The 23955-nt window shown below is 39.8% G+C and overlaps 1 protein-coding gene across 4 annotated transcripts in view; it reads left to right on the plus strand.

The window, feature by feature from the left end:
* The first annotated feature begins 26 nt into the window (after nucleotides 1-26).
* Nucleotides 27-23955, plus strand: part of PDE7A (phosphodiesterase 7A) — a 78561-nt gene continuing 54632 nt past the window's right edge. For 2 of the 4 annotated variants that reach the window (XM_072852406.1, XM_072852411.1), the window contains exon 1: nucleotides 29-914. In XM_072852406.1, coding sequence (XP_072708507.1) covers nucleotides 777-914 — 138 coding nt within the window. In that variant the 5' untranslated portion in view covers nucleotides 29-776. Of the gene's footprint in view, nucleotides 915-23955 lie in introns of all 4 variants that reach the window. The other 2 variants (XM_072852408.1, XM_072852405.1) reach the window with 2 other exon arrangements.

Genomic DNA, 23955 nt, shown 5'->3' on the forward strand with positions numbered 1-23955 from the left:
GAGAGTGGGTAGTTACGTGATGACGCGCTGCGTGTCGCCAGTCGCGCGACCCACGCAGAGTCCGTCGCGCTTGTGCCTCCTCCTGGGCCCGTGCGCTCAGGGCTGTTCCGAGTGGGGGCGGGCGGGGCGAAGGCTTCCTCCCTCCTCCTCCCTCCTCCTCCTCCCTCTCCTCCCTCTCCTCCTCTCCCTCTCTCCCTCCCCGGGTCCCCTCTCCTAGGGCCCGGCCCCTTCCCCCCGGCGGAGCGGAGCCGAGCCGTGCGGCAGTAGCGGCGGCGGCGTCTCCTCCTCCTCCTCCTCCTCCTCCTTCTCCTCCTCCTCCCGGCCGTGCCGGACAATAGGGGCGAGCGCGGCGTGTGTCTCACCCAAAGCGGCCCCCCCCCAGGCCGGTCTCGCCTCCATGCGCGCCGCCGGGCAGCGGGGCTGACAGCGGCTCCCGCCGGCAGCAGCGAGGCCGAGGGAGCGGCGGCGGCCGCGAGCTCCGGGCCGGGACCCACCGCCTCGGGCGCTGACAGCGGCGTCCCGCTTCGCCGCCTCCCCCTCGCTCCCGGCGGCGGTTCCCGCCAGGCTTTGGCGGCGGAGGACAAAGGCCCGGGGCCCGGCGCGGCCCGGCCCGACCCCCCGGGGGGTGCGGGGGCGGTGAGGAGGCGCCGGGCCCCCGCGGGGTTTCGCCGCGGGCTTCCCCCCCGCCGCCCCGCTGCGGCGAGCCCTGCGCGGGCAGGTGCGGCGGCGGGCGAGGCCGCTGCCCTGCGGGGGGCCGGCTCACGGAGGCTTCTTCAATGGAAGTATGTTACCAGCTGCCGGTGCTGCCGCTGGACAGGCCGGTGCCGCAGCACGTCCTCAGCCGCAGAGGGGCCATCAGCTTCAGCTCCAGCTCCGCGCTCTTCGGCTGCCCCAACCCCCGGCAGCTCTCGCAGGTAGGCACCGCCACCGGGCCGGCCGGCTCCCGCCGCTCCTCGGCGGCGGGGTCTGCGCCGGCTCGGCGTCCCGCCGGTCCCCTGCCCGGGCGGGCGGCCCCGGCCAGCCCCCGCCGTGCCGCTGCCGGGCGCCAGGGCCTGCTTTTGCTGTCAGCAGGGAGCTGGTGGTGCCAGAGAGGTGCGGCGAGGGTGGTCTAGTGGCGGAGCTGCCCCCGCGGGCGCCCGGCGAGCTGCGGCGGGGGGCGGCGGCAGGGGCGAGCGGCCTGCCTCCCCGGCCGAGCCGCCGGTCGCGCCTTCCCCGCCTGCTGCCAAATACCGGTGGCGGTGACGAGGACATACAACGTCTTGTAGGTTTATGGCTAGTTATTGTCGAGGTTGTCTTTTTAGCATTGGTTGTAATGCGAGCGGTGAGCTCCGTGGGTTTTGTTTTTTTTCAGAGCCAGTGAATTATGTGTTTCTTCTGTAATTTTTAAACTAGGGTTGTTTTCTATCGTTTTAGCTTGGGCTTTCTTTGAAGGGTCGAAGTTTCCTATGGGGTTGCCAAAAGCTGCAATGACTTTATTGAAATAATGAACATGCACTGCAGTGTTTTATTTGGGATGCTAAGCTATTTCTCCCTCCAACTATTAAGACTTGGCAATCCGTCTAGAAAGAGACAAAGATCCTTGGCTTTTCCATTTCCACGGTATTGTTCCCTGCTCGCATTACATCAGGCACAAGACGAACTATACTGTGTTTTGTTTCATTTGATCGTGTTGGAAATACTACAGAAAGGGTCATTATAACTATCGGGACAAAAGGGAGGTTTTTCTTGTGACCACTGCCTTAAATTTCTGAATATGCGTTAGTATGGTTTCCCAGAAAACAGTGATAAAATCATATTCTGGCAGAAGTCTCTGGGGAAAATTTGGAATTATGGTGGAAAGCATGTGTTTTGGTGGAAAGTCAGCCGGTTTTGGCTTCTAGGGATTTCCTATAATGTCTAGATTGAAAGGTCTGTTTCAGTGCTCTAAAGTACATTGTCCTTACAGAGGATGTTGTCTTCGCTCTTTACATGTGTAATGGTCATTTTTTTTTCTTGTTTACATTTTTGGGGTATCATATTAAGTTATACTGATTTTTAATGACTTGCTCTGCTTCATATATGCATACATAGAAAATATAGAGCTACCAGTCTCTTTTGGCTTTGCCCCTGGTTTGGTAGCAGTGAAGCTCTGTGTGTATGTGAGCATTAGGCATGTGTGTGTTTGGGAAGGAAGAATCAACAAAATACTGTGTAAATGACCGTGAATTTGAATGGATATGGAAATAATTATTAGTAAGCAAATTAAGATGAACATATGTTGGTAACCCTCCCTTCCCTGAGTATGAATGTAATAATTGACAAAAACTTTGTTTTTATGACAAATTAGTTTTCCACATAGCAACTGGGTTAGGATGTTTTGCATTTGTACTGCTTGATCTGAGTTGTACTTGGTGATGGTCAATTTTCCATACATATAAGTCGTCTTGAAAGTCCAACCTAATTTAGCACATTTTGTCCTGTGCAAATAAAAGGAGTCTCTCTTGTTTGAAGCATTCATGGTCTTCTGGGAAAAGGAATAGGCAAAATGGTCAAGGTGATGTATTATATTTATTCCTTTTCTGTGTGGTCTCCAGAGCAGGTGATGCATGACGTGTATACAAGCTTATCAAAGTAAATATGATATTGACAATTAAGTATTTTTTTTCCCAACTTTCAAGCTTCTTAATGGATTCCTTGTTTTCTGACCAATACGCTGCAGGTGTATTAGAGTGAGTCACAAGGAGAGGTGCTTGAATAACTTGTAAAAAAAGTGAAAACTATATGTATGCTTGACCAAGTAGTATTTCCTTTGAGTAAACCAGAGAAATAAGCTTATGCATTAATAAAAGGGAATTTAAGTGAGGAAATCTTTGTAAATATCAGCCAGCTGATTAAAGTACAGCTATGTTTTGCTGTCTTTACCTTTTTTTTCCTTTTCTTGAAGTCTCCTACAGATAATAGGATGTGAATGTCTACCAGACTTGCTATCGTAGGCTGGTGTAAATGATGGACTAAGAAGCATCACCAGTGAGATTAATGATTCTATGTAACTTCGGAACTTAATTTCACCTTGCAAGTCTTCTGTAAGACTCCTAGTATTCCAGTTCCATTGCTGTTCAAAGAGGTCTGAACCCTTACCAGTTTGTCGTTTTCGGTCTTCTGCTTGGGCTAGCTTTGAGCAATAGGAGTAAAACTGGAGATGCGTACTAGCAAACTCAAAGCCACTTATGTACAGCCAGCATTTTACAGTTAATACACATTTGGCAGATTTTCTTAAAAAATGTAAGGTCTTGAAAATTGAATTTGCGCTTACAGATTAAAAGTGAAATGATTTTGACATAAGACATTTTAGGCTTATCCTTTCAGCAAGGAGGTATTTTACATGGGAAACTCAGGTGAGACAAATGCATGCTACATTAGACGTAGCATTTAATTGTCATAATGCTAAGCAGGCAAATATTTATCTCTTAAAATATATTAAGTGAAATTTCAGTTTAATATTTTGTTAAAAGCTTCACTAAATGGGTTCAAAATGGGCTCTGTGTTACTTTTTTAAAGCTTAAATAAAGTGGTGCTGGAAATGACCTCAAGAATTCTGGTCTATGCCTCTCAGCCCCAGGAAGGATAAATTGTACTTACAGTATTATTAGCAGATGTTTGTCTAATCTGTTTGCTTAATCTGTTTTTTAAGATACAGTCTTATGAGATGCGGTGAGCTGACATAACTCATTATTGCTGAAGGTTAAAGTCCTGACATTGGGCATGTATTATTACTACTTCCTTTATGCCATCTCTGATGCTTGTCAGGTGTTTGCTGTTTCAGTTCACTGAAACAGCAGAAAACTAATACAAGCAGGAAACTGGGTAGCTGCCTGCCATCTCTTTGAATAAAATAGGCTTAGTGAAGTTTGTCAGAACTGATTTAAAGGAAAGGATGGTACCACTAGGCTTTTGAAACCCATAAAAGCCTCAGATAACAGAAATTACGCAATCTCACTAGGCAACTTAACTGTTGTTAATAGTGCTTAACTGTTCTTGTCATAGGAGAGTTCTTTCCTAATACTGAATTTAGATCTTCCTTGTGGTGATTTACACCTGTTACTATCCCCAGTAAATGTGGAGAAAAGCTTATTCCTTTTCTCTTTGCAGTTTTCTTTTATGTATGAATTATGTCCCTGTAGTCATCTTTAATTTCAAAATTTAACAGCAAAAATACTAAGTGACATCTGTTACCTGGAGGTTATTTGTGATATTTACTGTTCAAGTCCAGTCAAGTGAAAAGCTGCTATTGTATGGGTTTATACAATTGTTTGAGTTAATAATTGTCTTTGAACATGAAATAATTTTAAATGCTAGTGTTAAAAGCTGTTTTTAAGGGCACTTGAATGGGTAACTGTTGAAATGACTAGGACATTTCACACTGGTGAGACTGACTTTAGGTTCACTGTGAGATCAAGTGGATGTTAAGTAGTACCTTGGATCATACGTTTAGGGTGTTCATTCCAAATGTTGCAAAATGATGTTTTTTAAATTAAAGCTGAGCTTTCAGAGGACGATTTTGGATTCTTTGCTCATCTGGTTTTTAACTTGTGTTGTTAATAGTAGTAAAAAGGAGTTTCTAAGACTGTCTGTACTTTAGTTTGAAAATTTTTAGTCATTTTTTAAATGAATAAGGGTTTATAAAAAACACTTCACAAATGTAGCTGTGAGCACTTTTAGATTGTGTCCTGTGTTGCACTCCCTCCCCACAAAAGTAGAATTGACATAAATGTATCACAAATGAATGCCTAAAGAAAACTGCCTAACCTGTTATTTTTGACTCATTTCTATCCTTCTACCTTGTAACTAGTTCTGCACTCTCTTCAGTGCCTCCAAAAATGGCATTGGTGGTATCTAGTAGCAGAGTCTGAATGGAAGTAAAGACCTAGTTTTGGCCTTTTTGTCCTTAAATGTTTGAAATTGATGATGGTAAAGGAATATATCTCCTAAGGACAAATTGCATGAAGGGGGAGTGGAGCAAATAGAAGACTCTATTTGAGTCTCAGAAATGTAGGCACTAAGTCTCTACCTGAAGTACCAAGTATTACCGTGTACCAGGTAGTACCATGTACTGCTACCTGGTGTTTGATCATCTAGTTCGTGATCCCTTTTTATTGCATCTCCATTTCATGCATTTAAGCAATACAGCATCATGCTTTGTGACTCTCCATGTTATATACACCTGAACAGTAGATAGCAGATCATGCACATGGAATCCTACATTTGACTTAGAGGACACAGTGGGGAAAAAAGTCACTAAGAGCAGCTGGAAGTGTACTGCACTGGTGGGCTCTTCAGTGAAGGGTACATGCTTCCTCTGAAAAATGTATTCCACAACATTAACTAAGTGCTTTGGCCATCTTTTGCTGTGTAACTCCTCTTTTCAGTGTTTGTCACCTGATATGATACAAACATGTTTTGCTCTGCATGTAGTGTTACAAGGTACAAGACATAGTTGAGAGGTGTATTTTTATGGTCTGAACATAGGCCTTGGTCTTTAATCCCATGGTTGCACCTTTTTGTTGGGAGAAGTGATGGCATGACCTATTTTTCCCTTGCAGCTGCTCATTTCTGCTCCTGCATTTTCCTCTCAGTTGTGTCAACTTCTTTTTTTTTTTTTATCAGGTTATTTTTCAGCCCTGGCTGATTCATAGTATAGTTTCACAAATGATTGTGCCTGTTAGTAAGGAGGAAGCAGTATGCCACAATGCTAGACCAGGAGTAACGAGGGATGGGGAGACAGAAGGAATGCCTTAGGTTGGCCCTGCTATTGAATGTGGAACCTTACCCTAAACCCCTTTCTTTCGTCATCTGCTGTTTTTCTGTAACTTTTCTTTTATACCTTTCTAATAGTCTCCATTAGTGTTTCTCAGTTGCTTCCTCATTTTTATTAGCTTTCTCCTGCTGTTTCCCATATCTCTGCTGCATGAATAATTAATAAGTTAAAATAATGAAATAATTTTCATGATGTGATTCCTAGCCTCTGGAATTAATTCTGTGTGTTGCTGCTATGCTTGCCATTCCCTTCATCTTCTATTTATTGTGTCTGGTTGCTGAGATTGCATCTATTCATATGAGAGGCAGAGTCTGACTCTACCCACAGCACAGACAAGTTCTGATTGGGGATTTCATGCACTACAGTAATTTTATGTGGCAGTTCATTTTTAAAATGCTCTCTTGAGTTTTATGACCAATTAACTTTTTCATATGTTTTAGTGTAAAGCAACATTGGTACTTTCATTCTGCAAAAGGTCATAGCAGCTTATTTCATGGCCTATAATTGCCTATGTAAGATCTAAGCAGAATAATAGTTTAAAGTTCCCATTAATTAGATTGTCTTAAATCACCAGAAGTCAATTCTTCTTTGTCCAGATTGTGTAATAGTATGTCTTGTGCTTTGTGTGAACCTCAATTTTCTGATGCTATCTTTAAAGAGAAATTGGTTTGAAAAGAGAGATTGTAGCTATGTGCCCCTTAAGTTGTGAAATATTGAATTTTAACTGTAAAACAATTTAATGAGAAGTTGACATTAGTATATGAATATTCAATATTCTATATAAACTAATAATGTAGTAACGTAATGCAAATACAGGTTGTTGGAATTAGAAGTGTTTTCTATAGGATGTCTGTTTCAGCAGCTTTTCTTTAAAAAAACCCCTGTATTTGCTAAGTAAGTCTGTTTTTTTAGGTTGCTTGAGAAAAGCAACAGTATCCAAAGTGGGTTAATTCTGAGTCAATATGGTAATATGCTCAATTATGAGGTAAAATAAAGTATCATAAAAATAATGTAATTTTCTGACACTTCTGTTGTTGTGCTGTTTTTGCATGTGGAAAATAATGTTGAAGACATCTGTGGTTTGAATCCTTATTTCTTCAGTTCTTTTATTTTCTGCAAAGCCTGTGGGGGAAAAAAGCCCTGGTAATAGTTAGAATGGTGATTTGTTAGAACAGTTCTCTGTCATGTCAATGACCATTGGCTTATTTTTTTCCTTGTGTTTCCCTCATCACTCAGTATCTACAAGTTTCCACTTGTTTTCTGCTAAAATTGTAGGTTTCTGAATATACTCAGTCATTTTCTAGCATAGAGGATCTTGGATTTGTGACTCTTTTTTCAGGTCCTGCCAGGTTATGGCTCATGTATAAGAAACGCTTTTTGGATTGGACTAAACCTGTTGTATTTGCCTTTCTTAAAAAATCACTGAATCTGTGTGGAAATAGTGAGTAATTTGGCAGCTCAAATTAGATATATTTTTTTTTTCCCCAGAAGTGTGAAACCAAAGTAACTTGGTTGTCCTTTACTGTGTAAATCTTTGTTAATACTCATCAATACTTTCCACATGTGAATTTGTACAGTTGGGTGTCTAAGATGTAATTCATATATGTCACGATATGATGAAAGAAATGTAGTGTATTCTTTTAGTTAGAATGCCCTTTCCTTGTAAATGAAGGACTGAGGATGGACATGCTAAAAATTTGAAGAGTTTAATCTTAATCTCGGAAATCATACTAAATAATGCATTTAGTGCAAATGGTCCTTTGTGTGCATTCACAGCTAAGTCAAATGTTCAGTTCTACTTGAGAAAATTCTTTTGTATAAGCAAATACAAATGCTTGGTGGGTGCATGTGCATGCACGTAAGGGTCTCACAGGAAGCGTGTGTCTGGGACCAGGAATTGAACGTAGACCTCTCAAATTCCAGTTCAGTGTTATGCGTAGAAATCCTCATAGGAAAACTTGGAAGAGTTTGTGTTTCATTAGATGTGAAGTTTTCCTCAGTTTGTTCTGATTATGTCATTAACAAGTAACTGCAGTGTAAATAAGCACCCCATGTAATCCAGCAAGGCAGCCTGCCAAAGACAAAGTATTTTATTATAAAAATGCAGTTCTGGAAAACTGTATTTAAGGGTTAGTTGGGAGATTGTTTCTTTGTATGTTTGCATGCTAGGTGTATTGTAAGGAATTTGTAGCCAAATATTTTGTTTTCTTTCTGGTCAAAAATAAATTTGTGGCTGTTATCTCACCTTCCCTGCCCTCCTCCCTTCCATACCCTGAGAATTTTTTATTTCTGTTACAGCAGTCTAACTCCTGTTTTCCTCCCACTTCCCCCCTCTTTGTACACCTGTGATACGGCAATCTGACTTATTATCTTCCTGACCACACTCCCACAATAATTATAATTAAAGAGATTCCTGGAGTCTGCTTTACATCACAAGGTAGAGGGCAAATTCTTTTCTCATCTCCTAGCTGGAAGCGTGAAGGAGCCAAAATTTGCAGCAGGCCCTCCTTCTCTGCCTGCCTGAGCATCAGAAAGAGAATGCTGCAATGAGAATAATGAAGATAGGTCTGTATCAGTAGAAGATTTTACTATTTCTCCCACTCTTTTCTGCCAGATGAGATATGTGGAGAGAAAGAGGCTGTTTACCAGTGATCCCCCCCGCCATAGCAGATGATCCCCCCGCCCCCCCCCAGCAGACATAGCTGGATATGCATTTAAAACATGTGAAATACAACTGTTTGCCCACTTTAGGGCAAGGGGTCAATTCTGTCCCAAGGGGGAAAAAACCACAGAGGAAAACATACAGTAACCTGTTCCAAGGCTGTGAGGAAAAAGGTTGTAATGGGAAGCTTGAGACTTCAGTAGGCAGGTCAGCCTTGGTACAGGAAAGGTTTAGAATCTTTGTGCGCAGTCTCTGTCTGATGTGGTGGTTCTTAGTTGTCTTAGAAATTGAGGTACATATGGTGTTGGGATACTGACAAGCAAGTGATTTCCTGAGGGGCTCAGTTACACATCTATATCAGAAAAAGTGAACACTCTTACAAAAAAATACTCTGTTTATTAATAGTGTAGTCCGGTAGTGGAGGGACCATAGCTGTCATGACAGGAGTGACACTGGCCTGTGTTATTTCTTGCTTTATGTTTGTAGCTAATACACTCTGTATGTTGATGTTGCAGTTGACGGCACACTGAGGAGGTTTCACATTTAGTCAGGCATGAACTTGCACTTCAATTTTTTTAAACTTTTCAGTAAAGTTCCTGTGCAACAGTGATCTCCTGAAATGCATATGTGTAGTGGTGGTGGTGGGGGTCTTGTCAGTAGTGCCCTGCCTTAGCTTCTCTTTTGGAATGGTAAAGGCCTCTAACCAGTTTTCAAAATGTCTGGAGTACAATCATTGAGCTCTTTCTGGTATCGGGCAAAGAAAAATCCATACAGTTTCTTTTACAGCTGCAAACATGGTGTGAGACTGCTAAATACAAAATGTCCGTGTATGGAAGTAAAGGTGAGGAGTTTTCTTTGATGTTTTTGCTTATTGTGAGAGATCTAGAGAGTAACTTTATGGAGTTTTGTTCTGTCATTTCTTCTGTTGTAAAGTCTGAGCTACATTTCCTTTAGCATAGTGATAATAGGAATTTCTGCACTTTTCACTGGACTTAAACAATATATTTAATCAGCTTTTCCTAGCTTGTTTTCATTTGGACAAAATAAACTGATTACATCTTTGTCCAGATAAAACATCTAGCATTTAGTGCACAAATTGACAGAGGAAATGGTAGAAGTTTATCTATTGCCTGAATTTAAAAAAAGGAAAAAAAGTGAACTGCAGTTTTTTACCTTGAGAAATCCCATAATGTCCCAAATACTTCCAAAAAAATTGTTGTCCATCCCAATTTTTTTCCTTCTCCTTTCAAAAATGGTACTGGTTCTCTTCTGAATAGTCACCTTGCTTATATCTTTGTCACTTCAGATTATTGTGAGAATTTTGCAACCTATCATAAATGAAGACTAGAAGTTAAACAGAGCAAATTGCAGGTACTAAATTCCTTAAGTTTTGCTTGCAGAGAATGTGTTGGGCTTCTACTCTGTGATCTGTATTGACTTTTAGGCTTTTTTAAGGAGGAGAAAGGCTTTATCTCCCTAGGAATGTTGAATGGTTGAAGCTATGGTTACCTTGGTGTTTTTCTTTTTCATGTGATATTACAGCATTTTTGCCAGTGCCCCTCCAGCTTACGTTGAGGCCCAAAGGGATGTTTTGTGTCTTAATAAAAGGCCCTTGGTTACAATTCCTTGTCTATCACCTTTTGATACAATAGACTGTAAGTGAAATAATCTGCTGTGCACTACAAGGCTAATCCATTTTCATGAGCTTTTTAGGAAAGATGATTTGAGAGGATTAGATGAGAAGTTATTATTCATGATTGGTTGACTAAGTAGGAAAGACTATTATGACTAATGAAGTTTAAGACTTTTTTTCTTTATCTTTAATACTGTTGTATTCATACGAGAGTGTAGGAAAGAGGCTATGTACTAAAAAATCTGATTGTATTGAAGCCAATTTGGGAACCAGGAGGTCAAATTTTTCTCTTATGCTGAATGTGGCAGAGGGTCTGGTTAGGGTGGGAGGAGGCAAAGATCGATAAGCTAACGAATACATCTTAAGCTCATTTCTTAATGTAATAATACACATTACAGAAGGTTTTTGTTTCTGACAATCCTCAAGTTAAGATTGTTAAATTGAAGTATGATGGTTTTTGTGTTTAAAGTGTCATGAAAATAGGAGGGCAATTTCTTTAATTCTACATTGTTTGACACTCTGTGATGCTGGGCTTAGTGCTTGGAGAGGCATGGTGGTTGATGATTGTCGTTGACTGGAGCCATAGTTTTTGTTACTAATATTATTTTAAACAGAAATTCTTCTCTTTCAGAGAAGAGTTTTATTTAATGTCTGTAGTCATAGTTCCAAGGTGCTTTTGGTGTTAAATGTAAACAGTATTGCTTGCACAGGAATTGCTTTTAAGCTGCGTGTCTTTACTCCTCCTCTTGTGCTGACATTTGCACTCCTCTGACCCCACAGAAAGCTAGTTTACTGAGCTACAGCAGCAGAAAGCCCTTTCCTTTTTGTAGCAGTAATTTTCTGCTTATTTGTCTCTCCCTGACTTTCTTGCAGGGTCTGAGGAGTGTTGGTGCAAGGGAAGAAGCAGGGATGTACAGTCAGAGGCAGCACAACTTGTGGCAACACTGACTCAAGTTGTTTCCACTGCAGTTGGAGGACTGTCCAGAACAGCTGACAACTGTGTGGAATTGTTTCCCTTTCTCCCCAAACAAGAGTGGGCTGAGTAGTTCCCCGTTGTTATTCAAATTAACTAATGCACTGTATTCTGCTATTTAGTATTCTTGAAAAAGCATTGTGCACCCCATGTCTTTTATACATTAGTATTCACATAACTTCAAAATCTGTAATTTCATCTTTATTAGATGAGTCCATGCTTCTGTATTTTTCAGATATTGGATAGATTTGACTTGGTAAAAAGAACATTTTAAAAGGGCTGTTGTTAACCTTTGAACAAGTGCTTGATAAAGGGCATTAAGTCAGAAGAATCTAGATTCTTCTCCTCTTTTTTAACTGTAAAACATGCAGTTTGGAAATTTGGGTTAATAGACTTCTTCAAAATATGAAATTCTGTTTTTGTTTTTCTCGTGTATGAATAGAACATTTACAAATAATGTACAAATGAAAGGTTATTTTCATGTGAAACTGAAAGCGTCTTTCCTGTCTCCTTTTTTTACTGAAAAGTAGGTATGGTTGTTACAGTTTATAAATGAAACGTGTCAGAACATGAGGATCAATCCTGTCTTTTGTCTTTAGAGAATTGCTTAGAATACTTAAAAGGCTTGCGTGTGTATGTGGGGGTGTGTGTGTATATATATGTGTATATATGTATGAAAAGAAATATATATATATATATGAAAATGTGATAACAGAATAAGGGTATGGTGGGTGCAGCATAGATTCAGAAAAAACAGTATTCATTGTACCATTTGCTACCATGTTGCCTGGTGTCCAGCAAGTCACAGGACAAAATAATATCCTAAATGTATCAATTTCTGGAATATTTGTTGCTTTTATTCGATCTTTCTAAGCAAGAAGTTTATGCTTATTAGATCACTAGCCTTTATCATTTACAGTAAAGTTTTAGAAGCACTTGGTCAGAATGAACAATAGATAAAGACACATAGTTTTACAGTGTTGTAAGTGCTTCAGGATGATGTCAGGTAACGGTTGGGATTGTTCGTTTTAGTCTTCCCCCCCCCTCCAGATTCCTAGTTGTTAGATATCTCTTTCAAACTTTGTAGAGCTTGCCCTGGCGCATGTCTTAGGCCAAGGACAGTCGTACCGTAATAGCTGTTCTCTATGTTGCCAAGTCAAACAAATTTGGATTGACTGAATACATGTGTGCACAGTTGTTCAGCCATCCGTTTCTGCTGAATTTAGTAGAGCACACAGTATGCTGATTATGTTGATTGGCAGAATTATTTTGAATCCCAGCCTGAAGTGCCTCCAGTTCTGTGGAGGTATTTGTGGGTGGCTTCCTTAGGGGCCTGTGTGGAACCCAACCCCTGTCCTAGCAGAAGTGCCTTGAGGGACTTCGGATGCTATATGCCAGTCTGCCCAGTGTAACACCATGAGAACATTCCTGGGAACCGTCAACATACAGGAGATAAGATAGGCTGTATGGCTGATACATTTGCTGGATCATGATAGAAGAGAAGAAGCTGCGGCAATAAATGTATTGGCTTCCATTTCATGCATGCTGGCATTTGTGAGAAGAGAATTGATCAGTAGCAGATGATTGTTCTGCAGATGAAGTAAAACTTGAGGATGGCAAAAGTGACGTGCATGGGCATCCTTTCTTAGTAGTTCTTCATGTTTGCTGTAGAAGACGCTGTATAAAGGTCTTACCTATTCCTTTGTAATATTTGTGAGAATAAAGAATGAGGACTGACTGAAGGCAGTGTATGAGAGTTGTGTCACCAGTGACTTATGGGGTTTGTCCCCCTTGGGAGAAGGGGGGCAGATCAAATAATTTGTGTGAAGTGCTTTATGGCAGAATATTACCTCTGCATTTTGTGAGATTGTTTTGAAAGCAATATGGTTTTGTTGAATGCACACATTGATCCCCATCTGTTTCATCTGTTGTATTTTCTCACCTCTACTGACTGGTTTGTGGCATTGCTTTCTTCATGTTCCTACATGGTGGCCCAGGCCCAGATACAGCCTCTCAAACCCTCTGTGAAAATTTCAGGTGTCTTTATGGGGCCCAGTACTTCACTTTACTCCAAAAGTGCCAATGAAAACGAGTTTAGTAAATAAAGGAAATGGATCTATTGCAAAAATATGGATTATTTATTATAGTAATATGTAATAAAGTTTTAAGCAGATCTCTGCTTTTTATGAATTCCACTGATTTAATTGCTTTGGGAAAAAGGAAGAGGCAGCTCTGGTCAGGAGGAGAAAGCTGTGGACTTCTAGGGCTTCCATGGCCACCTAGGCTTGTGTGTGTTGTCACGTAGTGGTGTATACTTTCATCCCTGCTTCTCATGAAGTGATATTTTTTGCTGGCTATGGGCTGTGCCACTAATTCTCTGCAGGGGATGAAAAAAAGACTGTGCTGCAGAGAGTATGGCAGCGCCTACACAATACAGAGAGGCCTCCAGTGAGGCAATAGTTGCTGAGTTACGGTTTCCAACATTGAGCTTGCTTCTCAGTTGCTTCTTCAGTGTCTCTGTATCAATTTTCTCACCCTTGTTGAAGCCATATAGTGGCCTCCAGCAGTGCCAGAGCAGTAAGACAGCTCTTACTCTTTTGTTGCAGTGGTCTTTTAAGCCTCTCTTGGAGCCTCACAAGGATGTGAACTGCTTCATATCCGTCTGGTCAGTCGTATTGTCTCATAGATGATATAATTGTCTGTGCTCCCAGTTTGGGCCCTTTGTGCTGCTGCTTTGCCTTGTAATTCCAGCGTATCCAGGACTGCTGCCTGCATGCAGCTGGAATAAAGGGGCTGCATTTGAGGTGTGCCTAGCACATAATTCACTGGCAGTTTTGGCGGCCCTGCCTCTGGATTGCGGGCTGACTTTGGGTGGGTGCAGGATACAATACTAGGTGTAAGAACTTGTGCTCTAACTGTGGAGTGGCAGTGTCTTTTGGAGCATGGTTGTTAAAGTGCTCAGTAACTGGGGAAGAGAGGCAGTTGTTGGTTAGAGCTGAAGTGACTTAATTTGAAAAAGGAAGGACAGAGGGGAAAGAAAGAGAATCCTGGTTTTGGAGATGAGCCCGATTCTACTGAGCGTTCAGATGGAGAGTATGGTTACAGTTTCTAGTTTCTGTAGTTTTTTCCGAAACCCTACTCTTCCTTTGACTGCTATCAGTCTTCTGAACACCCAAGTCAACCAGTAGAGAGTGTAGGCCTGAAATAGTTTATAACGGGGGACTGTGAAGTGTGCTTTTGTTGTTAGTCCGTAATTTGGTAATTGGAAAGTGTTTGGTAAAAGCACCAGAGCAATGATATCCAGAGGACTAACAAGGAAGCTACTAATGTGGGTTAATTAGACCCATAACGAACTGAAATAATTCAGTCAGGTTTCATCCCATGAACAAACTGACCTGGTAAAAAAAACCTCATATGCAGGCAAAGGAATTAACATCCTATTGTTGCAGTACTTTTCTTAATACTTTCTTTTTTATATTCAATGTCAGGCATCCTGCAGGTTTTTACTGTTTTATTGGTCCATGGTCCTACATTTTCTAGTTCAGGATAAAGAAACATATTAGTGAAAATTCATTGGTGCATTCAAAATGTAATGTTTGGGTTCAACAAAGATAGGAGATTTGCAGTTCTGAAGGCAGGTGAAATGTTTGTGTAGTTAAAATGGATATTTAGTGAAGTGATTATGTTCTTTAGTTTTGTAGTGTGCAGGTCTAAATGTTACGTGAGTTTTACCCTACCTTAATACTTTTTTTTTCAGTTTGCAGTTCTGAACTAGATGTGTGTGTGCTAGCTAGTTACACTTACTTGGTTGAAATGTGCAAGAGTTGTCTGCATTTTGAGTCTTTCTCAGTACAGTTAAGAAAAATAATGTTACAATAAAATCAGGAATTGTAATACTGTTAAACTTCTGCTCTAGGGCTGAGGAATTGTACAAGGATTGTAGGTGAGATAAGGGACTTCGTCATCCCTGCCCTAACAGCAGTGACCTCTCATGTCCTGTGTGGCCTGGTTTAAAGGTGCTACGAAGCGTCCATCTCCTCCAGCATCTCTGTTCCCATCTCAGCTATGCAGATACACATAAGCATATCCCTTCATTTAGCTGTTTTTGGAATCTTTCATCCTTCATCCTTCATAAATTCCGTTTCCTAGTCTTATAGGCTGTTCTATAGGCTCTTCTGTCTACCGTAGAATATGGTAGTTCTGCTCCTATACTTTTGAGGGGCAGAAGGACTCATGCTTAGGGAAGAGGGTCTGGTCAGTCTGTAATCCTTCACAGTGCTGTTAGAGACAGAAAAGGGATGAGAATGAAGACATAAATATACATAAATATTCTGGGGTCTGATGATGCAACCTGGGGCCCAGGACCAGTAATACAGAATTACTGGTGCAGGTACTGTAGTAGGCATTAGTGCTAGACTCTTTGGTGTTGCTTCCACTTTTAACTGCAGTGTCGCTCTTGTAGTAGTATATTGCTTTTTCACTAAATTAAATTAATGCATTTATGCTTATTTGTGAAAAATTACTCTGTGAGATAAGGACATGTCTTTCATAATAGCTTTTTAATGCTAGATCTCCAACACTTATTTATGCCTCCAACAACAGCCATGAGATATTCTGATTACTGGGCATGTTTTTTGCTGTGGAGAGCAACATGATGATTTCTGCCTCTTTAGCTGGGAGAAGGAATCTCTGGTTGGTGGGCTTTAAAATAAAATGTTTTCTTGGTATTCCATGGACGTTAAAATTCCTGCTAAAGGAACTGCATTTATCTTTCATGAATGTTCACCTTCATGAGTACATTTCAAGTATTAAGTATCAAATCTTTCTGGTTTTAATAGGTGTTGTGCTAAGGGGAGGCTGAAGGGCTGCGAAGCTGCTTGCTTTTAAAGTTCTCAAACAGTGTTTGAATGAAGATAGCTAGTGGACAAACCCATAAGGGCTGTGCTTGGTAATGCTGACTCTTCATCATACTGTGTAAAAACTTCAATAATCAGTCCTTCATACTCACAAAATAGAGCACATAGAATTTTGCATCTCCTACTGTCTCATCTAGGAAGAATGCTTTTTTTACCTCACAACTTCAACTGGAATTAATTTTCTGTCATCAAGCAAATATGTAGTGTTTAGGAGGCATGTGAGCTGTGCTTTTTGATGTTAAATACACAGAGGTAAAATATTTCAACAGTAGCGTGAAGGAGAAAGCAAGCTATTTGAATGTGTAAAACTAGCAGGAACGATAGGTAAAATGCATAGCAGAGCCTGTAATTTAAAAGGAAGAAAAATGGGGTAGGGGGAATGTTCTTGTGTAGATTTTTCAAATATTTGAGCTAGGAGATCCTATATAGTGGTATTTAAGAACTACGCGTGCTTTGGTCTTGTCCTTTGATTCCTTGTAAGGGTACAAAAGGTGGCCCAAGTGGAGTGCTCTGCTGATTTCTGTGGTAAAGGGACAAACTAGATCGATCATTCATTCTCTGTCAGGTGCACGCACACAGGCACTCACTTCAATAAAAAATAAAGGCATTTACAAATGTTATGTGTGGATGGACAAGCTTTGGAATTAAGAATTTTCAGGTTTGCTACTTTAAATTGTCCTGCAATCACAGACCAAATTATGGCAAAAGGATGCCTTCTTGAAGATGATTAAGGAGTTCTAAGTATTCTAAGAGCAGCTCTTGAGGCCATGGGGCACAAATTAGTTCTAATTAGCCCATGGTGGAATGTGTCATTGAGGTTTTTAAAACTTTCTCTTCTATAAGGTAGATATCCCAGCATGTTTCTCAAGATGTCTTGCCATGTTAAAATCCACACAACACCACCTGGAGGGTTCTTCTTTAAATTGCCAGTCTGCTTTGTGATGTGTATCTCCAAAGCCAGCTGACAACTCAAAGCAGTTGAACATCTGCAGGGACCACATTACATAAATGTGTTGGCGCCAACGTCAGTTCTTCCCACACATTCAAATGAAGCTGGTATGGCTGTACTATATCTTATTAATCAGCTTTGTCTGTCCATCTAGGTGATTTGTCTTTGGAAATGATGTCAGTTACTTAAGAATTTGTGGTACCTCACATATTGGCAAGGAAGGTGTGGTTGTAAGAAACTGAGCAGGAGGAATGGAAGCTGAAGAAGCTGGTGATTAAGTCCCCTTCTGGAAGATGAGACCTACAGAATGTCTTCAGTATTGGGTCTCTTTCTGCAAACTGGTTTCAGGATATGCAGATTAAGTGAAAATAAATGTAGTTTTCCTCTGAAGTGAACTTCTAGGCTGGTTTTTGGTGGGTCTGTGTTGTTTTTTGTTTGGAAAAGCAAAGTAACTGATTTTATGGGTAATACTAGCTGCCTTGGTGTTGCCTGGAAGGAATATAGGCACGGCTATGCATTTAAAGCTTACAGAGCAGCGCTCCAGAAGCTGTATCTGTACTGAAAAATGTAAACAACTCCAGTTGCAACTTGAATATTTTTTTACTATCTCAGAGTTTCCAAGTTCACATAAGCTGGTTAAATTCTTTTCTTAAAAGTTAACTGTTATACCAGTATGATACATTCATTATAATTTGCAGGTAGTATTGATTTAAATAAATTGATTTAAAAATGCTTTGTGCGTCATGGCAAATAAAAATCATTTTTGTATCCTATTGCTTTCATTCAAGTACAATAGGTGAAGCGTCATAATTGCAGATATTGGAATACACAAGGTTTTTGTTCCCAGGCTTTTATTCATATTAGTGGAGGGCATTAAAGTTAAGAGAATGCTCTCTTATTTTTTATTCAGCCCCTCTTTTTCAGCTTTCATTTAAAGATTACATGTTTTCAATAATTCTTAAGATTTCAGATCAAATTCTCAGTATTTCTGTAACAATTAACTTTGGTTATTTTTTTTCTATTGGTGGAAAAAGTGGAAGTGAAAGTCTTATTTTAGTGTCTTTTAAATTACAAACATCGATAGATGTTGCATCATAAGATTGGTGTCTGATTATTACATTTTTCAGGTGTTCTATGCTTTCTAAAATAGTTTTTTATCTTGGCTATTATATTATAACCAAGTATATTATTCTGATAGTATTTTGGCATGGATTGGTGCTATTCCTGAAAGCATTCTCTTGATAGGGGATTTCTATGAGTTTGAGGATCTGCTCTTTCAAGGATGGCTGGGGGATGAAAAGAGCCTCACCAGTTAATGCCTGACTATATTTCTTCTGTACTGTTACGAGAAACTTTTTGTGTGGATTAATGATTTTGGTTCCATCAACAGACTGTTCTTTTACCAGCACAATAGAGAACCTAATGCAAAGTCATCATCACGCAAATCCAGAATCTGGCACCCTTGATATCTTGGAGACCTTCATTGTGACATACGAATTAAGTTGTGGGCTGTTAATACTCTGCAGAAATCTAGACAGGGGTACAATGAAAAAAAAATTGATGGCATACCTGAGGAAGATTTTGTAGATTTAGAAGGTACCTAAATCAAGATACTGAAGATAGTTTTATCAAGATACTGAAGATAGTTTTATCAATTTTGTTAAAGATTAAACTGTCTTTATAGGTAGTGAATTAGCCTTTTATATCAACAGATATAATGGGCCTGTTACTTCATTGATAATAATTAAAGAACTGATATGCCATTTTATGTGTATTACAGTTCTTGGCTATTTGGAAAGCTTAAGATATGAGTCTGTGTAATGCTTGACATCATGCATTATTTCTAGTTATTAGTTTCTTTTCTTGCCTGATCTGATGATGCTTTGATGCTTTTAGTGCTGGATACTTTTTGGTAGCTAGCCTGTCAGTTTTGACCATAGGTACAAAAAAAATGTTATTCTAGAGAGCCAGATTACCTTCCTCCCCATTGTCTCCCCCTCCCCCCAAAATAATTTCTTCAGGAACGTGGATTGATATCAGATATGCCAAGTGATTATTAGCAGGATTATTTTAATTTCAAGGGACACCACTGGTATGATGTTGATTTGGTCTGAAGGAGTTTGACAACACCTGCAGCTTAAAAAGAAAAGGAAAAAAAGGTCTCTTAGCTACACTGAAATGATGCGTGTACACATCAAGGAAATGAGTCATTTAGTATTCTCTATTGGAGAAAGTGGTTAGGAATCCAAGGAGCCTTCTGCACACATGTAGCAGGCTTTGACATGCACAGATTTAGTGCATGCATGTAGGCTGTTCCCATATTCATAAGCTCACTGAGTCTGTTCTAGACTTTTATATCAAATGATCTCAGTGCCCAGAATGTGCTGATTTGCTGTGCGTGATACCACGTTGCTCTCTGAAGGATTTCCAGATATCTGGCAGTCCAGATTGATAAATGTAGGGAAATTGGATAGGTTACTTTTTAAGTACTTTGTCCAAACTGGTGCAGTTCATAGATGTGCTATTGCATATGCATGCCAAAATGGAAACTGTCAGGCGGGGGGGGGGGGGGGGGTAATAGTTTACTTGCTGCTTGTTGAGGGAGGCAAGAATATGCCTGGCTTCTCTTCTGGTTCCCTGTTTGTGTGAATTGTGAAACGGAGCCCAAGTTTCTTCTGGATTAATCTGGTGGTGGTGATGGTGAGGCTCAGCTCCTACCTGCCATTAGTTAATTGTCATGAATGGCAGTTAAAGAAAAGACTGTGGATGTCGTCTTCTCCTTTCTTGGGGTACACGTGCTGTGTACGTTTATGGATTCATGAATTCAGTCACTCCTTTTCTCCCAGCTCCTGCAAAAAGTTGGGTTACTCTTCTGACTTTGCAAAATGTTTGCTCATCTTATTTCGGGAGAAGCGCTTATGCCTCGTTACAAGCCTGAGGTGGGTTTCCCCAGCCTCCCATTTTCTAAACTCTTGGTTAATGAACTATCTTACTGTTGGGTTTCCTGAGCAGTTTGCAGACCTTGCTAAAAAGGTTTCACTGCAGCACGAAAGCTAAAAGGTAAAAGCAACTAAGTAGGACTGTTGAACAGGTCATTGTCTTTGGGCTTGAGGAATATTCATGTATATTCTTTAGAAATTTGTAGGTTGGCTGTACTTTTGCTAGTGCAATTGTAATTGAACACTGAGTAAACAAACCTCTATCAAATAGGTAATGTAACATGGGGGAAAAAACCAAACCCAAATATAGTTTCTTGAAAATTATATTTCTGTCTCAAATTTGTTCAGACCTTCCCCCCCATTTTTTCAGTCTTAAGAGCAAACAAAAATGATAAGCAGTTCTGATGTTGAGCTTTCTCACCTATTTTTAGTCTCATCTGAAGTGCAGCAGGGGTGCTTTCAGTTCAGTTCACTGGGTTTCTTACATTTCACCCTTTTGTATGTTTGAAATAACAAAAATACTGGCAGTTATAGAAATCACCACACTTTCACTTTTAAAGGAAGAATCTCAAACTGTTGTACAGAAATTAACCATAGATGTTAGGGGAAAAAAAACCCCAAAGTAATTCATCAGGTGAGTTTGTCAGGATATATTTTATAGTACAAAATGTCCAGGAAAAAAAAGTAAAATAAGTAAGTTGTGATATTTGGTTAGAGAATAAAAGTTGAATTCCTCTTTTGAGGGGTTTGTGATGTAATTTATATGGAGGAAGGGATTGGGCGCTGATAAGCTACTTGCTTAATTTTGCATGTGGAATTCCATTTTATATGGAATGATTTTCATTAAAGTATTGTGAGAATATCTAGCTAATCTCACCTGCCAGTGGAAAATAGCTTATTGTCCCTTCAGCTGGTTTTGTGGGAGATATTTGTGACCTTTGTAACTTTGTGTTCAAAGAAATTAATTTTCTACAAAAAAAAAAGCTATAGTATTAACATGAAAATGTACTGTTTTGATGCAAATTGAAATTTATCCTGACTGTTTCACAGATATATGCTGGTTTTTAAACATAACCGTGTTTTTCTCTAATGCCATAATAGACTTGCCTTTCTAAGCCTTGAAGAAGTTACAGTTCCAATTTCAAAGCTGTCTTTCTGTTGTCTGTTCCAACATGTGATAATAGATACCCACTTGCAAAAAATCAGGATTTGACTCCAGTGCCTCTCTTCAGGAGCCCCACATTTGTATGAGCTTATCCCACTCCTTCTCAACATGTCTGGAATCAGGAAGAAGTGGAATAATATATATTGCCTTAGGGCACGCCATGCCTCGGTGGAAGGCTGAAAGGTGTGCAGCTGAAGGGCAGCAAGCTTCAGTATGTGGGAGGCTGGAGCCAGGAAAGGAGTTCAGCTTATTAGTCGTACTTCCTACTTCTCGAATGTTGAGTGCTGTTATATTGAAACCTGTTTTGCAAAATTAGGGAATAAAAAGAAGATCTAATAATGTCAATGCACTGAGGTGCAAGTCAGCGCCAGCCCTGGGTGTTTTATCCCATGCATGCATACTGTAACAGACAGCATAGCAACCTCTTGGTTCAAGGTGATCTTGAAGTACTTATGATAGTAGTCTTGTACCAGTAAACACAAGCCATAACCTGATGATGAGAGGCATCAGTTTTTCAGATAAACTGCCCTATACCTGTGGATTTTAAAACATTAAGCAATTATTTTTTATTAAACAAGGAAACTTAATTATAGCATTGTTTAGTCTCATTGTAATTATTGCAAAGGTTCTTAGGAGGCTCTCCAGCACTCTGCTGTGCTCTTGTGGCTAATCTGTTCAAAGCTTTGTACAATGTTAAATTTTCAGGGTCAAAGGCATTTTGGTGTGAACCGTGCACTTGAAAACTTATTCTCATCACTAAGGACAGATTGCTTTATGGCTAATGCCCTGTCCACGCCTAGCCCCGATTACTGTACCACTTACAACTCTAGTAGGCATTGTGTGTTGAACTAACCTGCCTAGAGGAAGCAACTTTGGAGAAGTTCTAAACCCAGGAGTTTTAAAGACTTTTATTGAACTTTTGGGTTTGTAGACAATAGAAGGAACCAATCCAGTGCAGAAAGCTCAGTTGTTCAGGGAAAAGTGTAAGTAGCTCAGGTCAAGAGGATAAAAATGAATTGTTGTACAAAATACTTTAATTTTTTTGCATTGTACTGCTTTCTGTAAAAAGCTGGTACTTGCTGGTTAATAATGATTGCTTTAAATTTGTGCATTTGTTTCCAAATACAGCTTATATGCTGAGTATATTTGTATATCTCAATGTAAAGATTTATTCCTCTATTGCTCAGGATACATTTTCAATTTGTTAATTTTTAAAATAGATTTTAAATTTGTTTTCTATTGTTAGAACGTGATAAGTTATGTATCTATGTAGTTTATAGCTTAAAACAGCAGAAGTGGCTGCTGAGATGAATCTAGAGTTTGCAACTTTTTTGGGAAGTTATGTTCTGACCCAATAGAATTTCATAGTTTGGTTGTTGGTGGGTTTTTTTTTGTGGGTTTTTTTTTGTTGTTGTTTGTTTTAAATCAAAAGAAGATAAAAAGCTATGACATAAGTTTTCTTCCTTTATGGTTGTAATGCTAAAGAGAAGCACAGCATTTAGGAAATATGCATTTGGATTGCCTGTGCAATTCATGTTAACATCCTTACATCAATGCATTGCGAGGTTTTAATTTTGTTAATATTTTCCAGGAAATCTCTGCCTCCTTTATTGCACAAAATGTACTTGCTTGTGTTGTGAGAAGCGTTATAACCATGCCTTGTGTTTTTTATCGAAGAAGAATGGAGGATTGTGTGTACTTATAAGACAGTTAAATGCCACTCTGGAGAAAAAGATATTTCTCATGCTTCCATCTTGTAATTGCTTATTAGTGGAGACATGTAAATCAAGCTTTTCCTAGATCATGATTGTATGCTTCTCATTTGTTAAGTGCTTGATGTAAGATCTTGCAGCCTGATTTGCCTTTCCTGCCCTCTTTGTCCCCTCCACCCACTCCCAACAGAGGAAAAAGATCAGGCCAGGGACCTATGCTTACGTAAGGGCTGTATGTGATTAAAAAATTGGAAGAATACGATTATAGCAGTCTTAAACTGGGTGCCCAGAAGGACTGATGTTTGGGCTCTCATCTCTGTGCTGGGCTGGGGTTTTGAAGATGAGTACTTGTGAAGTGCTCTGGTATTTTTGATGAGTGCTTTAGAGAAGCCACTGAGAAAATTAATTCTGCCTTTGGAGTTTGAGCACTTGGCAATACGTGAAGCCTGTTGCCATTTCAGACCTTTCACTTTTCTTTTTAAGTAAAGAATTATGACTTAATTATGGGAGCAACAACCTATGTGCATAAATTGACTTGGGAACTCTTTGGAAAACCAGCATGGAATCTTACTCTTGGTCTATTAAAAAAAGTATATGCTGTGAGAGAATTTAGTTAAGATGCACCAGTACTCTTTTTTTTTCTTTTTTTTATTTTTTTTTGGGGGGTGTGGGGGTGTGTTAAGGATGTCATAACTATGGATTATAAGCAGCTGACTATGTTGGCTAATTACTTATTGCCATGAATACCTTTAAGTTCAGGATATTTTCCAAAATGTCTGTATAATTTGTCTAGAAGGATGTGTCTGAAACTTTCTTGAAAGAAATAGAAATTACTTCATAGAAATACTCATATCTCTCAAAGCAGAATAAAAGTTCAGTGTTGAAAATCAATTGATCTGTTATTTTCCGGATTTGAAAAGTTTTTGCTCTTCACAGTTTGGAAGGTGAATGAAAGACCAAGAGTTAGGCCTTTCAGCAGGCTGACAGGTCAGCCACAGTATGTGGTACCTTTCCTTCCCTGTTCCTGCACTATTCCCTGCACTATTATTTAGTGGGATATGATGCAAAAAAGGCGACAGTAGGATGAGAGTGAGTTCTTTGATTACACATGGGAAATGTTGGTTAGAGGCATGAGGAACAACTTGTAATTTTGTGTAGGAAGCAAAGCAGTAAAGAAAAAGTTGGGTTAATTGTGGTGGAAGTAGACTGATT

This window comes from Ciconia boyciana, chromosome 2, assembly GCF_034638445.1.
Source record: "Ciconia boyciana chromosome 2, ASM3463844v1, whole genome shotgun sequence".
NCBI lineage: Eukaryota > Metazoa > Chordata > Aves > Ciconiiformes > Ciconiidae > Ciconia > Ciconia boyciana.